The 15,631-nt window shown below is 48.2% G+C and overlaps 2 protein-coding genes across 10 annotated transcripts in view; one reads left to right on the top strand and one right to left on the bottom strand.

Moving 5' to 3' along the window:
* TMEM104 (transmembrane protein 104) overlaps positions 1-10,594 on the bottom strand; it is a 43,882-nt gene extending 33,288 nt beyond the window's left edge. For 2 of the 3 annotated variants that reach the window (XM_065034885.1, XM_065034886.1), the window contains exons 1-6: positions 10,470-10,594; positions 8,897-9,020; positions 6,816-6,937; positions 4,782-4,863; positions 3,755-3,857; positions 3,265-3,345 (exon numbers count right to left, since the gene is read on the bottom strand). In XM_065034885.1, coding sequence (XP_064890957.1) covers positions 3,265-3,345; positions 3,755-3,857; positions 4,782-4,863; positions 6,816-6,937; positions 8,897-8,941 — 433 coding nt within the window. In that variant the 5' untranslated portion in view covers positions 8,942-9,020; positions 10,470-10,594. Of the gene's footprint in view, positions 1-3,264; positions 3,346-3,754; positions 3,858-4,781; positions 4,864-6,815; positions 6,938-8,896; positions 9,021-9,499; positions 9,609-10,469 lie in introns of those variants that run through there. The other variant, XM_013367206.3, reaches the window with a different exon arrangement.
* A 45-nt stretch (positions 10,595-10,639) lies between these two features.
* On the top strand, positions 10,640-15,426 carry NAT9 (N-acetyltransferase 9 (putative)). Of its 7 annotated transcripts, none has more exons than XM_065034892.1 (7): positions 10,640-10,710; positions 11,026-11,211; positions 11,961-12,070; positions 13,008-13,148; positions 13,372-13,431; positions 13,600-13,694; positions 13,776-15,426. In XM_065034892.1, exons 2-7 carry the CDS (start codon positions 11,135-11,137, stop codon positions 13,920-13,922), a joined length of 630 nt encoding a protein of 209 aa, XP_064890964.1. In that variant the 5' UTR covers positions 10,640-10,710; positions 11,026-11,134; the 3' UTR covers positions 13,923-15,426. The 7 variants fall into 7 exon arrangements, with proteins under 7 accessions (XP_064890964.1, XP_064890962.1, XP_064890967.1 ...); XM_065034890.1 differs by having other exon boundaries at positions 12,993-13,148; XM_065034893.1 differs by having other exon boundaries at positions 10,701-10,881.
* Positions 15,427-15,631: the final 205 nt, after the last annotated feature.

Raw genomic sequence — 15,631 nt, 5'->3', positions numbered from 1 at the left:
CACTGAAGGAAAACAGCACAAGGAACCTGCCCACACGTTCAGGTTGTGATGCCACCTGATGCTTAATCCTAATGCAGTCTGGGCAAATCAATTAACCTCTCCCAGCCTTGTGTGTGACAACTATCAAACAAGGACAGCACAACTGCAGGAATGAGGACTAATATTTCTATGGTGTTTGCATACCATACTAGCCCTGGATCTCTGGATGTCAGGAAACATTAATAGGCATTTGCCTTTGTTTAAATAAATTATTGAATATGCTGAGCCTACTTAGCGTAAAACATTCCTAAAAAAAAGAGCCGTATTGGGAAAGCAGCAAGAAAACTTCCCTGCTTCTGTGAAGCGGCAGACTGAGTTCGTACAGTAGAGTTGTTCCTGCTCTGTCTAAACAGACAAATGGGTGATCTTACAGAAACTGTCAGATCATTTCGTATAGTTCCCCCCCTTGTTTTCTTCCTCTGCCAAAGATTTAAGATGGTTTCACAGTTAATGAGTCTCTGCATTGTCCTGAAGATGGCAACAAGCTATCTACCAGCTTTCTCCAATTCCCCATTAAAAAGCTTTGAGGACTGCAACAAATATCTGACAGAGGACAGAAGCTGCAAGGCACACTAAGCACAGGACTAGTCAGATTCTGTTTTGGTGATCTCAGGCCCCAGCTGCCCCACACACACAAAATAAGGCTGACACAAGCAGCTGAACGCCAGCAGCACATCAGGTACCCACCAGCACGTGCTATAACCCAGTTCCAGTCCCAACTTCTCCATCTGTGGGCAGTCCAGGTGTCACTCCTCTCCCAAACTCCTCCTCACCTTTAGCATCAATTGATGCTAAAGGAAGACTTCAGCACCAGCTCTTATAAACTGCTGCTGACCCTCCCTGATCAATACTTTCATTACTGGACTCAAAACGGGGGAAAAAAAATAAAAAATCAATGACTTCCCATGGGGAAACAACATGACAGATGTGCCTAGAATCCATTATTGCAGTAAATGACTGCTTGGTCCTAGAAGAAAGCACCCAACACTGCAAATTAAAAAAGGAAAAAAAGCAGTTCTTCAGAGCCAGCTCTTTTGAAAGAGCACACAGCCCCTTCACAGCCTAAACCTAAGTCAGCTCCCTTTAAGAAAGCAGGCAGTCTGAAATTGAGATTTATCCCCAGCTTACCTCCCAGGACTGCAGATTCAACTCCTGTCAGATTGTTGAAAATAAAAATCAGTCAAGAGAAAGGAGCAGAGAACTTGCTAGAAATCAGAGGCTTTGAGCTCTCTTGCAAAGCTTTCACCAGCCTTCCCTCTGGAGGCTGTAGAGCCCTCAGACACTTTGCGTTTGGATCCGGGCTTTGTACATTGTGAGCAAAAACCCACCCAGACATTTGCCAGATGTGACACTGCAGAGTTTGGTGCTTGGAGCCCAGACTTCCCAAGCTCAGCCCAGTTTCTTGGCACTAGACAGTAGCAACTGGTCACTGCCCTTACAAAAGGCCTTGAGAAGGAAACACCTCAGCCTGGATCCGCAGAGGGAGGTACTAATCTCTTCTCCCCTGTGGCTCAGCAGACCAGAGGGTGCCTCTGAGCCACGATTCAACAGCACAGGGATGGAGCCTCACTGCTCAGCACAGAGGAAGGGAAAGCAGCAAAAGGGTTCCAGCTGCCCCAGAGCCTTCACTGTCTATACCTCACTTCATTCGGAAGTCACAAGTTGTTTCAAGCTACGATCTGCAGCGTTTCCGGCAAAGATTCAGCCCTTTGCATTGGGCTGAGTAGGTCCCAGGGGGGATCCCTAACACAGAAATCAGATAACACTGGCTAAAGCAACATTAAGAAGAGGGATTAAGATTTAGAACGTTAAGCAGTTTATATCACTTCGCCTCGAAGTGTCCATCGGTGCCCGACAGGAGAGAGGACATGTATTTCCAGCACCCTCTACTGCCCGAGCAGCAGCCCGCAGCAAGGCAGAGAGGTCTGGAAGGCAACTGCCCAGCGCCAGGCTGGCTTTGGGGGGTCGTTACAGTCTCCCCCTATGAAGCACATGCAAATAATGGGCTTTCTGGAGTTTGTTTGTGGGAGCACTCTGCCTCCTGTGATCCTCCTCCACAGCCAAATCCTCAGCAACACTGCTAAGCCCTGCTAGACAGTGCTTGCTCTCAAAGCACTCCCCAAATATTACCCTCCAGAAGATGACTGAGAGAAAGGGAAGTGTTCAGTGTTTCTTTACAAGCAAGAAAACTTGCCCAGAGCCAGAACGACCCACTGCTAGGAACAAGATGTCTATGAGTCTCCAACCCATGCTCAAGTCACCCTCTTCTTCTACAACTAGAAAAGTGCCAGCCTGACCTAAGGTGGGTTGTTTTGATAGTCCTAAGTGATTTAAATCTACAAAGGCCCAGAAGAGGTACGTAGAGAAATTAAAAAGTTTTTTTCAACTGGACTTTAAAATCAGCAATAATATAGTTCAAAGAATTTTCACTCCTTAAGCCCAGCTGTCCTTCAGAAGCAACAGTCTTACGCTCACATATAGCTGATGTAATGTAGTGGAAAAAACCAGCCCATCGCATCTTTGTAAGGTGGCCAGCGAACAAGAGAAAATGTCACTTTACACAAGAAATGGGGCCTGACAGGCTCAAAACTGCACAGCCATGGTATCTGACGATTTTCTGGCTCTGTACAGCATTTCAAATGTACTGTTTTACAAGTTCCAGAATACCTAACAGAGTAGTTTGCACTTCTATTGCATGCAGCAATGGATATGGCTTTATTGCAGTGTGGTTACAAGTTTGTTTCCTGGCACACAAGCGACATTTTAAAGCAAGAAAAATATCTGTCTATCATATGCACACCAGTTCAGCAGTTCATGTCCCAGCAGCTCTCTTGGTGACTCCCCAAGCACACACAATCTTGAAAAGCTCTCCCCAGAAGTCTGTCTCCTTCAGACTCATACTTACAGGGTTCAGGGAAGCCCAAAGATCTTATTCTCAAATGCTACAACCAAGATGGAACTAGTGAACACTACAGCTGGGCCCTGCTGCTTTAGACAGTGGAGATCACACAGGATAGATGCAGTTTAGAGTTACATAAAGGACAGTCAGAAAAGGCACCAACTTACACTTTCCTGTCTCAAGAAATTGGGCCCATAAATACTCTACTTTGGGTGGAATCACAAACTCAGGATGCAAACCCACATTGAGAAGCATGCAAACTTAAGGAAAAGCCAAACACACAACACACAAGAGGACTTGACGGGTCTTTTGAAAATGTGACTCACCTTTATTGAAGAACATGGAAGCCATCTGGCCCATTTCCACCCTCTCAGTGATTTCAAAGATATTGGGTGAGCCACGTCTCTCTGCAAGTTGAGAACAAGAAGTGTTACAACCAGTCATTCCAGTAAACCCAGAGGCCAGACTATCTGAAAAGACTCAAGAAGCTCTATTGGCAGTTTGAAGGACAGTATGTACGATTCCACAGCTGCAGAGTCACTGGTCCAATTACTTGGCTGAATTAAGTTTAAAAGTGTTTTCAAAGTAAGATGTTCTCATCTTAGTGACCTAGAAGGAAAAGATCTTTATCAAACTGTTGGTGGTGAATTGAATTCTCAATGAGTCTTATCTCACAAGTGCTGCGGACTTTGGGATGTGAGCATATGGAATTGAGGGTAAAATGGACAGAAGAGTCCTGCTCCACTTGCAGAAGCCCACTGGGACACTAAACAGAAGAGGTCTTGGATACAGCAAAAGCATGAACTGGGTACTTACGAACTGACAGGATGGGCCGTGTCTCTGCTCGCTCATAGCCATCTTGGAGGAGAACATCGCTGTCAGATACGCCAGAGGAAGAATCCTCATCCTCATCATCCTCCTGGAAGAACAGACCAGATCACTGCTGAGATGTTTGCTACAGGCTGTAGCACCACTAGTGTCATCGTCTCACATTCTCAAAGGAAGGTCCCAAACAGGGATGGGCAGGATGTGCAAGCAGAGGCATTTGCAGGGAACCTGTGGGCCAGGATTGGGATGCTGTGGAGGGCAGAAAAGGGCACGACCAGAACAGGCTGAACCGAGCAACAGGCTCTGCTGTCTTAGTAAGTCACACACACAGCTACAGTGTCCAAGTCATGTAGTAATATGTGGCACAAGGAGGTTAGAAACTTCCAGCAGATCTGCAGAGTCGCAGAACTGGTAGGAAAAAAAAAATCCAAACATATATAGTCTTAGCTAGTCAGAGCAGACAGGTCTAGCTCCCAGCTCCAACCCACTTACAGGCAGGGATCTAAATCAGTGCAAACAATTATGCCTTGCAGTGATCCAGAAAAGCCACTACAGCCAGGATCCAAAAAGCCACAAGTAAATTTTACAGCAAGGACATACTTCAGAGCTGTCCACTCCCTGGGATACAGCCTGAGTGGCAGCAAGGACATTCCAGCCTGTCCCAGTTAAATGACCTGAGATCAGCAAGGATTTATAGACCTCAGCACACTCCAAACAGCACCAGTATATTGGCTGCCACCTCTCTGCATTCACTGAGCAGTGCTTCTGGGCAAGGAGAGTGCAATCAGTAAGAAATGTGAACAGCACAAGAGATTTTTCAAAGCAGGAGCAGAAAATCCTGTGTTTAATGAGCAACCCTGCAGGGAACTAATAGCCATATTTTATATGGCAAAGGTAAGTACAGTAGGAATTTATTCCTTTAGAGTTACTAACGAGGCAAGGCAATGATGCAGAGGAATCTCAAGCAAGTCCTACGGGATAAAACAGAAAACGGAAAATTAAACCACACACAAACCTTGCGTTTTTCCATCCTCTTCCATCGCAGCTGGGCATTTGCGGCAGCCATGGCTTCCACCACAAAGGTTGTAGTCATATAGCTAGAGACACATTCAATTGATATCAATAACCGTCAAGAACTGTCACTGGACAGACATGGGAGAATTATTCCCATCTGTTTGCAGGAGCAAACAAACCAAAATGACCCTCTCACCAGTTCCCCACACACGCTGCCTTTTTGGTTGTGTTTCACGTCAGGTTGCTGCTCCCTTTTGTCCTTGAGACTAAGGTGTTCAAGCAGATCACACAACACAGTAAAACATAACATGCCTTCAGATATAAGAAGAAACTTTAGGTATCTGGAAGGCATCTTCCTAGTGCCGGCTGAAGAAGGGAAGACAACTTTGTAACAAAGCTTCCTTCCTCTTTTTAGGGCCTAGGACTAATGCAGATCTATTGTGAAGTTTATCTATTAGGAGCTGTGGCAAAGGTATTGTGGTCCCTTAAAAAAAAAAAATAAAAAAAATCTTACAAATGGCATCAGAAGCAAAGCAGTGACACAAGACCCAGGTGCAGATCACACATGCATGCAAATACACTCAGCTGGAGGCCAGGAAAAGCTGTCCAGGAAGACAGCAAGAGCCACTGATGGAAGGAATAGCATTATCCCAGCTACAAACAGGACTATAATAAAAAATAATTTAAAAAACCCACCAGCTCAAATAAATTTTATTAAGGTCTTTAAAGTGGTTTCTCACTGCTTCAGGAACTGGATTCACTTATCAAGCTCAAACAAGGGATTAGTTTTGCAAGAACAAAACGAAGCAGCCCTGTCCTGAGGCCCATGTGGCAATTACCACCTGGACCCTTCTTGCACCGCAGGGTCCCCAGCAGGCACAAGGACAAGCACTGGAACAAAAGCAACAGGGACACATAGTTCCAGAGGCACACAGACCTCTGAGCTGCCTTTTCTCAGTTTAATCTGGCGCAGTTTTGCAGGCCTGTGCTCTACTGCTGACCTTGAAGGATTGTCTGCTGGTGTTGAGTTTCATACACTGAGTTTACACTGTTAAACTAGTGGATCTAAAAGGAATTGCTTCCAAAGCCCCCAGTTACTGCAGCTCCCACAGTTTATATTTTATAAAGCCTTTGCAGCACACAGTTTCAAGGTGGGGAACTCGCAAGCATTACTACAGCCAGTACTGAGTGTACAGCACCTCTGTAGAGCAGCCCCTAACTCATCCAAAAGCACCGACTCCAAATCCCAGACAGAGCTGGCTACCGACAAGACAGGAACGTCTAAATTCCATTCTTACTAATGGCAGAAGGGGATTTTGTTTTATTTTCTTTCAAAACCAAGCGAGAAGCAAGCAGGCATTCACAGCCCATCAGAAGACGGTAAATCTATTAATAACTCCTGAGACATCAGTGCTGTATCAACAGCCTTCAGCTCCACCTGCTGCTCCAGCAGGCAGACGGCTGGGCAGCAGCTCATGGTGAGCCAGCAGGAAAATCATGTGACCAGCTCCAAGGTCTTGAGCAGCAAAGGTGTGTGGGGGAATTAAATGGGCCCAGCCACACAGTAATTTGTTTTCCTGACACTCTTGAAGCTGCCCAGAGCGTTGCCAGAAGCCAAGAGAAAACTAACACAACAAGTCGGCATCACATCTGCAGATCAGAGCACAGAGAAATGACCCTGTGTCACCTGGGACCTGGTTTGTGGTTGGGAAATGGATCCATGGCAGAGGCAAGTGTGAGATGCATCCGCAGGGAGGATGGTGCCCAAAAAAGAAGCTGGGAGAAAGGTCCCAGGAGACTGTGTACTGGAGAAAAAGTCTTCCCCATCAGTCAGATGGGATGCAGGACTGTATCGCTGCTGGTCAGAAAATGCACCCCTCCAAACAAGGTCCACGGGCAATACAGGCACAGAGACCAACGCTCGAGCGGCAGAGGGGCAGGATCACACAGAAAAGCAGCAAAAGCGTTCACACTGTCCTTCCAGCTCCCCTCAACTGAACCCCGCGTTCCCCTCAGGCTCATTCTCACATCCTACCTCATAAACCCCAGGAACATGAGGAGGACGAGGCTGACGAGCCACCCGGCCGTTGCAAAGGCCTTCGGCATGGTGAGGGCTCCTGTCCCCACGATGAGGTTGAACATGTAAACCAGACCGACCTGCAATCGGACACAAAATCCAGCGTGAGAGTTTGCAGCTGGACCAGAGATCACCTAAGACACCTCACACACATACTGATTTAACTGGAGAGAGCAACCTTTGTGCAAGTAGGATGGGAGCAAGCCATGATAGAAATAAATATAGGAGGGGATTGATAACCAAAGAGAAAAAAAGTGAGTGTCAGCACATTTATGGAGAAATTGATATTCCCCTCTATTCTTCTAATGTGTTTTTTTTGTCTTTCTAACTTCTAGAAGCACGTGAGCTTTTTGTTTATTTGTTTGTTTGTTTGCAAACCCACTGTCTTCCACCAGAAGGGTCTGCACTGTGGGTTGGGGTCTCTCCTCATTTTCTGACCTGAACCTAAGGAGTTATGACTACATACATAACTTCAGAATCCCTTGTTCTTCCTTATTCTTAGTAAAGCCAGAAATATCCAAAGAGAACTCTAATTCAAAGCCTCCTTGCCATTTTACCAGCAAGCAGCTAAACACATTCTGAAGAAGGGTTTTTACTTCTAGAAGGGAAAGGATTTTATTCTCTCTCCAATGAGCATTTTTCTGCCCAAAAAGGTAACTGTGCACCTGGACAGGACCCTTCCAGACTATAAATTTAGTTGAACTCAAGATCAAAAATAGCCCCAAAGTATGTTTTTTTAATATATGTCAAAGTCTCTCTCCAGAGGACAGCCAGTAAAGAACTGTATCTGAGTATACTTTTCTGAGTGTGCAGCAACTGATAGCAGGGGAACTATTCCCCAGAGGCCCTGCAAACACTCCTGCTCTACATTCACTGACACGGGCACAGCAAATTCATCTTTTGATAGGTCTCCCAGAAGGATGGGAAAAAAATAAATCAGCCATTGCAGTTTGCAGGAAAGTTCTTTACATGCAGAGCTGTCATTCCCCAAGCACAGCTCAAGTGCCCAGGGCTGTGACTCACTCTCAGTGAAGGACTCTTGAAAAAACACCTCAGGTGGTTTTCTTTGACTTTGGTCAAGTGGAGTGAGATGAGAACAGTGTGGGTGTATTCTGTATTCTGTCTGGCTAGACATCTTCAGGGAATGAGGAGAGAGCTCTAGCCTTGGAGATTAGACTCTAGGAAATTCATGCAACACTCACACAACAACATAAGGGCAGGTGACAATAGTCCTTTAGGGACCAGACATCCTAGTTACTGCCTTGTTCTTTATTTTCTAGTTGTGACCTATTTCTGCAGCCTAAGATCCTGTTCATTAACACAGGGATGAAAGTTTTAAAGCACTTGAAAGCCAACACCAGATTTCAGGACTGGTTCTATAGTTACTGCTGAGCTCACTTCAGAAAAAAATGTGTATGCAAAGCGCTGTTTATAAAAGCTGACGCTAAATTAACACTTGTGGCTATGAAAACCTGTATTTCCAGTAACATGGTAAAACCACAATTGGCTCTGCAGTTTCACAGGACACTACATTACAAGGAAGAAACACCTTGATTACCGGTTTTAAGTGAAGTGGTTTAATACAAATTAGTATAACAATTACAAATAAGTAAACTTTAAGAAATTCAGAGAAAAACATTACATAAAGTGAAAAAAGAGAAGCAAAGCAGGATAGTTTCCATGTCACAGACGCTTCATTTATGCTAGTTTCACGTGACAATTTGGGTTGATGAAAACATTAATAAAATATAAGGAAAGAGGGCAGAAGGACACAAGAACTGGCACGGGGCATGGAAATATTTTTAACACTTTTAGAACTACACCTTAAGCAAATATCATCCCTGTGCAGTGTATAAAGGGATCTGTGATGTACAAAAAAAACCCTACAAGTACTAAACATTTTTAAGTTTCCTTTGACTTCCATCACATCTTGAAAGACTGAAGTTATATCTGTGGGGAAGTGGGAAATTAAAACACAATGTTGAGAGAAGATGGTTTTGAAAAGACTCCTGATCAAGCCCACAAACAGCAGTACTTACGTAGGGAGAATAGAGCTCTCCGGTATCCGTAATGCCACCAGCCATGCTGACAATGGTGGGGGGGCTTGGAGGAAAGCAAGGAGCGTGTTTTTGGGGGGTGTTTTCAAATTCTGTTGCCTTTAACCTAGGGAAACATCATAAAGTTGTGTTAGCTTTGTTGGAAAGAGGAGGAACTCACGAGTCAGCTTTTATACATCAGTCTTCTGACATCCGAACAAAAGAGGATTTCAGCAGCATCTTGCCCTATGGACAGATTTACCCCACTCAGCAGCAACACTCGGTCCAATACTCACACGAAAAAGTTCTTGCACCCATTAAACTAGTTTAAAAGTAACCAAAAGGCCCAGCCCTTTCACAGCACGTGAAGACCAACCTTCACCTTCCCCAAACAGCCAGAGGGGCCGTTTGGGAAACTAAAACCTCAAGATGAAGAAACACGGCCCTGAGGGTGATCTCACACACGCAGCCACTGCTCTTAGACAGCACGTGCCTCCTGCAAACCAAAGCAGGAATAAACCAGCCTGCAGTTTCCCCTCAAAAGCTCAAAGAAATAAGCAGACAAATGAAAATACGGGCCCTATGAAGAAGTATTGCTACACATACCAAGGTTTCCAAAGCAGAAGTAATTGGGGAAGTTCACATTGTCTTGAGAAACTACAGGGAGTGGGAGACTGAACGTTTTCTGTGAGGTTTCAGAGTCAATAAATAATTGGGTGTAGCTGAATTGTTTAAGAGCTTTAACAAATCCCTCACAGCCCAACAGACACTCCTGAGCCACATCAACTGGGACAAACCATCAGCACAAACCTCACTGCTAAAAACCCAAACGGTTTGTAAGCTCTGACACACTAAGGGTGACACAAACCAGTTGGGCAGCACCACTCGTTGTGCTCACCAGAGCAGCCTCAGAAGAATCACAGAATGTCAGGGGTTGAAGTGACCTGGAAAGCTCCTCCAGTGCAATCCCCCCATGGAGCAGGAACACCCAGATGAGGTTACACAGGAAGGTGTCCAGGCGGGTTGGAATGTCTGCACAGAAGGAGACTCCACAACCCCCCTGGGCAGCCTGGGCCAGGCTCTGCCACCCTCACTGAGAAGAAGTTTCTTCTCAAATTTAAGTGGAACCTCCTGTGTTCCAGTTTGAACCCATTACCCCTTGTCCTATCACTGGTTGTCACCGAGAAGAGCCTGGCTCCATCCTCCTGACACTCACCCTTTGCATATTTATAAACATTAATGAGGTCACCCCTCGGTCTCCTCCAAACTAAATAGCCCCAGCTCCTTCAGCCTTTCAAGAAGAGGCCAAACATCGTATTTTCTAACGGCCCTCGCCTCAGCAGCCAGGCTCACCAGACCAAGGGGAGGCAGCGACAGTGACAAGAGCGCGGGACGCGGCCCGGACCCCCCGAGGCCTCCAGAGCCCCCCGGCCCTGCCACGTCCCGCCCCACAGAAACCGCCGAGAGCCGCCCGCGGCCTCTCCCCCCGCTCCAGCTCCCTGCCGCCCCGCACCGGGACACCCCGGCCTCACCCCGGTCCGGGCCCCCCCCAGCCCTCCCGGACCCGCTCCCTCACCGGCGGCTTGTGCCGCGGCCCCGCCCTCTCCTTCATCGCGGGACCGCACAGGGCGCATGCGCCGCCCGCCGAGGGTGAGGGGTGGAGCCTCTTCCGCGCACATGACCGGCTTCCCTAAGGGGGCGGTGCGAGGGTGGGTGTGAAGGTGCCGAGCGCGATTGGCTGTCGGAGTCGTTGGGGGCGGGGAGATGGGCGGGACAGTGGGTGTGGTTTGGCGCATGCGCGGAGGGTGACGCGGCAGGTAGGCGGGTCCTTCCGCTCCCGGATCTCCCCTCAGGCCCCGGGGCTCCCTCGGGCCCCTTCCCTCAGGTCTTGGGGCTCCCCTCAGGCCCTGGGGTTCCCCGCGGCCCCATCTCCTCTCAGTACCCGGATCACCCCCCGGTGCGTCGGCGCAGGGCGGCTGCACTGCCACGTGGGTCGTGAAGCGGCTCCTGTGAGGGCAGAGCCCCAGGGCTCTGGGGCACCGATGCAGCCCTGCCCTGGCTTGGGAGGGAAGCAGGGGGTGCGGGAAGGTGCTGTGTGGGGGATTGGTGTCAGCTGTGGTCTGTCCTCACAGTGAGAGTGGCGATCACTGGCTCCCGAAGGGCTCCGGGAACTGCCGGCCCATCCCTTGGCCTCACTGGACACACAGAGTTGGGTGTTGGGTCTCTCTAAGCGCAGAGACCATGAAGATTAATCAGAACACGGTGCTGCAAGGACAGAGGGTGACCCTGGTGCCGTACACATCTGCACATGTGCCCCGGTACGTGGCTTCTGTCCTTTGAAACTCCTGGGCGGTCTGATTTCACTTTTCAAAGGGAATGCAGTATTGAGAAACGGCGCTGGCCAGAGCGCTGCAGGGCTTCTCTTCCCCTGGGAGCCACACAGCAGAAAGAGCACTCGCAGAAAAGCCACTGGTTTTGCCCTCTTTTTGCCTGGCTCTTGGCCAGGTCTGGTGGCAGAGAGAACATCTGTGTACCCAAGGAAACACCTGGCCGTGAGTGAACCACCAGCAGTGCTCTTGTTCGCTGATGTCTTTCCCTAATGACAGCAGAAGAGCAAAACTTCAAGGTGTAAAGCCAGATGGATATTTGATAAATTAGAAGCAGGCATGCAGGCAGTTTGTAAAGTGCTAGCCTGGGCATCTGTAGCCTCAGCACAAAGATACCAGTATTAGTCTTCTTGTCAGCATCCAGGAGATGCCGTATCCATCTCAGCCGGGATGAAATGCACTGGAACTCAGTGCTCAGTAGTTTTAAAAACATCAAGTTTGCATTGGGCGCTCTCCAGACAAAGCCACAGGATGGACAAACTTCCTAAATTTCCACAAAGAACGTGAATTCCTGTTTTAGATAAGGGAGAGAAACTTGTGGATACTCTTTAAGTTGCTATGAATTCCAGGCTAGTGTTTCCCAGACTGTTTTCTGACAGCCTGATCCCTGGAGCACTTACAGAAATCAGCCCACGATGCTGCGGCTCAGGCAGTGACCTGGTTGCGGGTCCCGTTGTCAGGTACCACGAGTGGATGCGGTCGGAGGAGCTGCAGCGCCTGACGGCCTCGGAACCGCTCAGCTTGGAGCAGGAGTACGAGATGCAGCGCAGCTGGCGGGACGACGCGGACAGTGAGGAGGATCCTAAACACTTTCCAGGGGTGGGTGGGAGGGGTGGACAGGTTCCTTCTGTCCTGTAAAGGACCCGCAGTGGGTTGAGAGTGCCTGGTTAGTGGTTCTTGCTGAAACAGAGATGTGAGACCTCCTGCAGCAGGAGCTTCAAACTGGCTTTCTCTTTATAGCTGCAATATGCACAGGGAAGCAGAAAATGTCCAGGGCTGTTGGTGCCCTTTTTATGCTGTTTATCAAAGATCACAATGATTTACTTCCTGCAGTGTTATCTGCTGAGCTGTTGCAGCACAGTCAACACTCCCCAGGCCTGATCATCCTAAAAAGTTGGAGGGGGGTTGTATTTTTCCTTGAGAAATCGAATAACTTTATAATTACCTGGCTGAGGTGTGTTGACTGAATTGGTTCCCTGGCTCTCCTACAGGTCATGAATCACTGCCCATAAAAGCCTGGTAGGAATATAGTGAGCTGCAAAATACTGAGGCTGGCAAAGACCTTGGCCTGGAACATTTGTCATAGCTGGCGTTAAAAGCCTTACTAAAAACAAAAGTAATGTGGACTAGGTGAATCACTAGGTCTCAGTCTCTTTTGCACCAAACAGTTATTTGCCCAAACTTGCTGAAGGGTGAGACAAGACAGGGAGACCTCAGTCATGGGGTAGAAGTTTTCCTGCTCCTTAAATGGGCTGTTTGTAGTCTGGGTGTCTATGTCACCCTCACAATGTTTTTTTTTTTTTGCAGAATATTTCTTATTTGTAGGGCTGGGAGCAGGAACACTTGGTGTGGGAGGCCAAGTTATTAGCTCTTCCTCGCTGTTAACATGTGGAAACTCCTCTGTCCTGTTCCTCTGTCCACTGCATGCTTTTAATTTCATCCTTCTGTAACTTGTGAATAATTCTCCATGTGCCCTGAAAATGCTGCTACAGTTTTGTTTTCCCCAGAGTGCACCTTCATCGTGCTGGACACGGCACGGTGGGCCGGGCAGGAGCGTGCAGACGAGGACTGCATGGTGGGGGACGTCAACCTCTTCCTCACTGATGCTGAGGATCCCACCTTGGGCGAGATCGAAATTATGATTGCAGGTCACGTTCTGCTTCCGAGCTTGGGCATCCGTCACTGTGGCTAAAACCAGCTGCAGACAGATGTTACGTACAGCAGCTTTTTATTCTCCTTGCTTTACCATGGCTGTTCAGTCCTGATTGGCATTGTTTGCTGGTCTGGGTCACTGTCTTTTCTGAAAAGTACCCAGTGTGGCTGATTTGTCTCTCGGAACTGGATGCTGACTTGTGTGTCTCTCTCTTTCAGAGCCCAGCTACCGCGGCAGAGGGTTTGGCAAGGAGGCAACGCTGATGATGATGTCCTACGGTAAGGGTGGCTCCGTGCAAGAGGGATGTGATCTTGAAGCAAATATTCCCAGTGATGACACAAGGGTAGTAAGGGATCCATCCGCCCCAGAGACTGGAGCCCCATGTTTCCATAGATGCGGAAGCCAAGCAGGTTTAGAAATGTTTACATTTCTGGTTTCTTTTGCAGGAGTGAGAAACCTGGGGATCACCAAATTTGAAGCTAAGATTGGTCAGGAAAATGAAACCAGTATCTGCATGTTCAAAAAGCTTCATTTTAAGGAGGTATGATAACAGCCCCCAGATAACGTGAGCAGCATTTACCCTCTGACCAGGACTGAGCTGTTTTTCGTCTGTATGATACAGGTTGGTGTGAACAGTGTTTTCCAAGAGGTGACGCTGAGACTGGATGTCGGTGACCAGGAGAGGCAGTGGCTCCTGGAGCAGACAAACCACGTGGAGGAGAAGAGCTACGTGGAACCAAAGCTGCCAGCTGGGACACTGGAGACCTGACAGCGCAGCCAGACACAGGCCTGGCCCCCAGGGAGGAGCTGGACACCGCCACGAGGTCTGGGTGTGGGGGACACGAGTGAGCCAAGGCTGCACTTGACTGTTTGGTCCTTCTCCTTCAGTTACTTTGTCATCTTGTCAACTTTGCACCTTGTTGCACCAGCCAGGAATTACTGCCTGAAATTTGGACCTGGAGAAGAGCCACAAATTCACAGGCTTGACGAGGAGTGACTAGAACCTTCACGTGCTGTTCCAGCAGAGCCTGAAATTGCCAGCAGTTAATTGATTCCTGGTGCCACCAGTTTCTGGACAGGCAGCACCCACTGTTGTTTCTTCCACTGCCCGTTGAGCAGGATTCATCTGTTTGACAGAGAGAGTCTCAGTGCAGCAGTAGCTTAGTCTGTTTTCTCTTGAATAAAAAAAAGAAAATGACACAAATCGGAGGTTTCCCTGAAGCTGTCTGGGAGCAGCGGGGCTTGGCTGCTTGTTTTGCCTGCTGAAAGGGTGGTTGGAAGTTGTGAAGGACAGCAGAGACTCTTCAAACCCTATTTTTTGGGGGGTGGTGGGTTGCAGGGGGGCACTACTGGGCCCTGAAAGCGAGAGGTCCAGAGGTGGGCGATCACAACCAAAGGGCAAATTAACAGAAGGAAGATTACTGATATCAGCTGACTGAGGCCGGAGCAGAGCCTTGTCACCTTGATGGCATAATGGGGAGCACTAGCAGCTGCAGAGACAAAACCTTGCTGAGTTTTGGGGAAAGCTTTGGACCTGGAAGCCTCAGGCCATCGGTGGAGGGATGTTGCGCTTCATTTTCCCAGGATGAGAGCCAGGAGGAGGAGAACACACCTGAAAGAAACACAATAGCCATCCCCCTTCTTCAGGGAGCTCAGGACTTGCTCTGCTGAGCCCAGTGGCTCCGTTCACTGCTCTCCAGTAAGATAAATGGGGGAAAAACCTCTCTTATTGGGGGCGGATATATTTAGGGCAGGAGTTGGCCAGCCGGCCTCTGTGGTGATGTATTTGAGATCAGTTGCTGGGGAAGAGGCACTTGCCTGACTCCCGGTGGACAGACCTCTCAGTGCAGTTATTGAGACAGACCTTTCCTGCTCTGCACAGCAGGGAAGCTTGCTGAGAGCAGGGGACAGAAGGTAAAGAGGATAACTGACGCTCCTGTGTGTTTTGCCTCTGCAATAGCAGCCATAGTGGCTAATTCTAGACCAGAAATTATTTGTTCCAATTACAAAGGATCAGGTAATAGCTTTTAGACTTGCCCAGAGATGTTTTTATTGGAGACTGTGGAATTTTTAGTGTTGCTGTGCCTGTATTTTTAGGGCCTGGGGGTTTTAGTTTTCCAATTTTAGTTAATTTAATTACATCGTTCCTGCGGCTAATATTAAAACCAAGCGTGGGAAGAACGTATCGCGGTATTTTAAACAACTGTTTAGTGTGGAAATAGTTGTAGCAAGAGCTTTGTGCAGTAATAAAGTGAAGAGTGGCTCTGCTTCCAGCTGGGATTACCCTGACAAGGGCTACTAATCCTCGTGCTCCTTGTCACCTGCTGCAAGCAGGAATGGATTCTGCCCCCCAAAATGGGATTTGCCAAACCTGGGGGTGAACTGCTGGCTTGTGCTCCTGCCACAGAGTGTTTCATCTCTCTGCCAGCAGGACATTGCTGGGGTGGGATTTGCACCCATAAAAAGTGACCAAGGTGG

The sequence above is a fragment of the Columba livia genome, chromosome 18 (assembly GCF_036013475.1).
Source record: "Columba livia isolate bColLiv1 breed racing homer chromosome 18, bColLiv1.pat.W.v2, whole genome shotgun sequence".
Taxonomy (NCBI): Eukaryota; Metazoa; Chordata; class Aves; order Columbiformes; family Columbidae; genus Columba; species Columba livia.
This window is presented reverse-complemented; position numbering and strand designations above follow the sequence as displayed.

What these genes read in the sequence shown, in the direction of transcription:
- NAT9 (XM_065034890.1), top strand. Translation starts at nt 11,135, where the DNA reads ATGAAGATTAATCAGAACACGGTGCTGCAAGGACAGAGGGTGACCCTG. An exon ending in ACATCTGCACATGTGCCCCG is followed by an intron (nt 11,212 to 11,960) that starts GTACGTGGCTTC and finishes TCCCGTTGTCAG; the next exon opens with GTACCACGAGTGGATGCGGT. An exon ending in AAAAGCTTCATTTTAAGGAG is followed by an intron (nt 13,695 to 13,775) that starts GTATGATAACAG and finishes TGTATGATACAG; the next exon opens with GTTGGTGTGAACAGTGTTTT.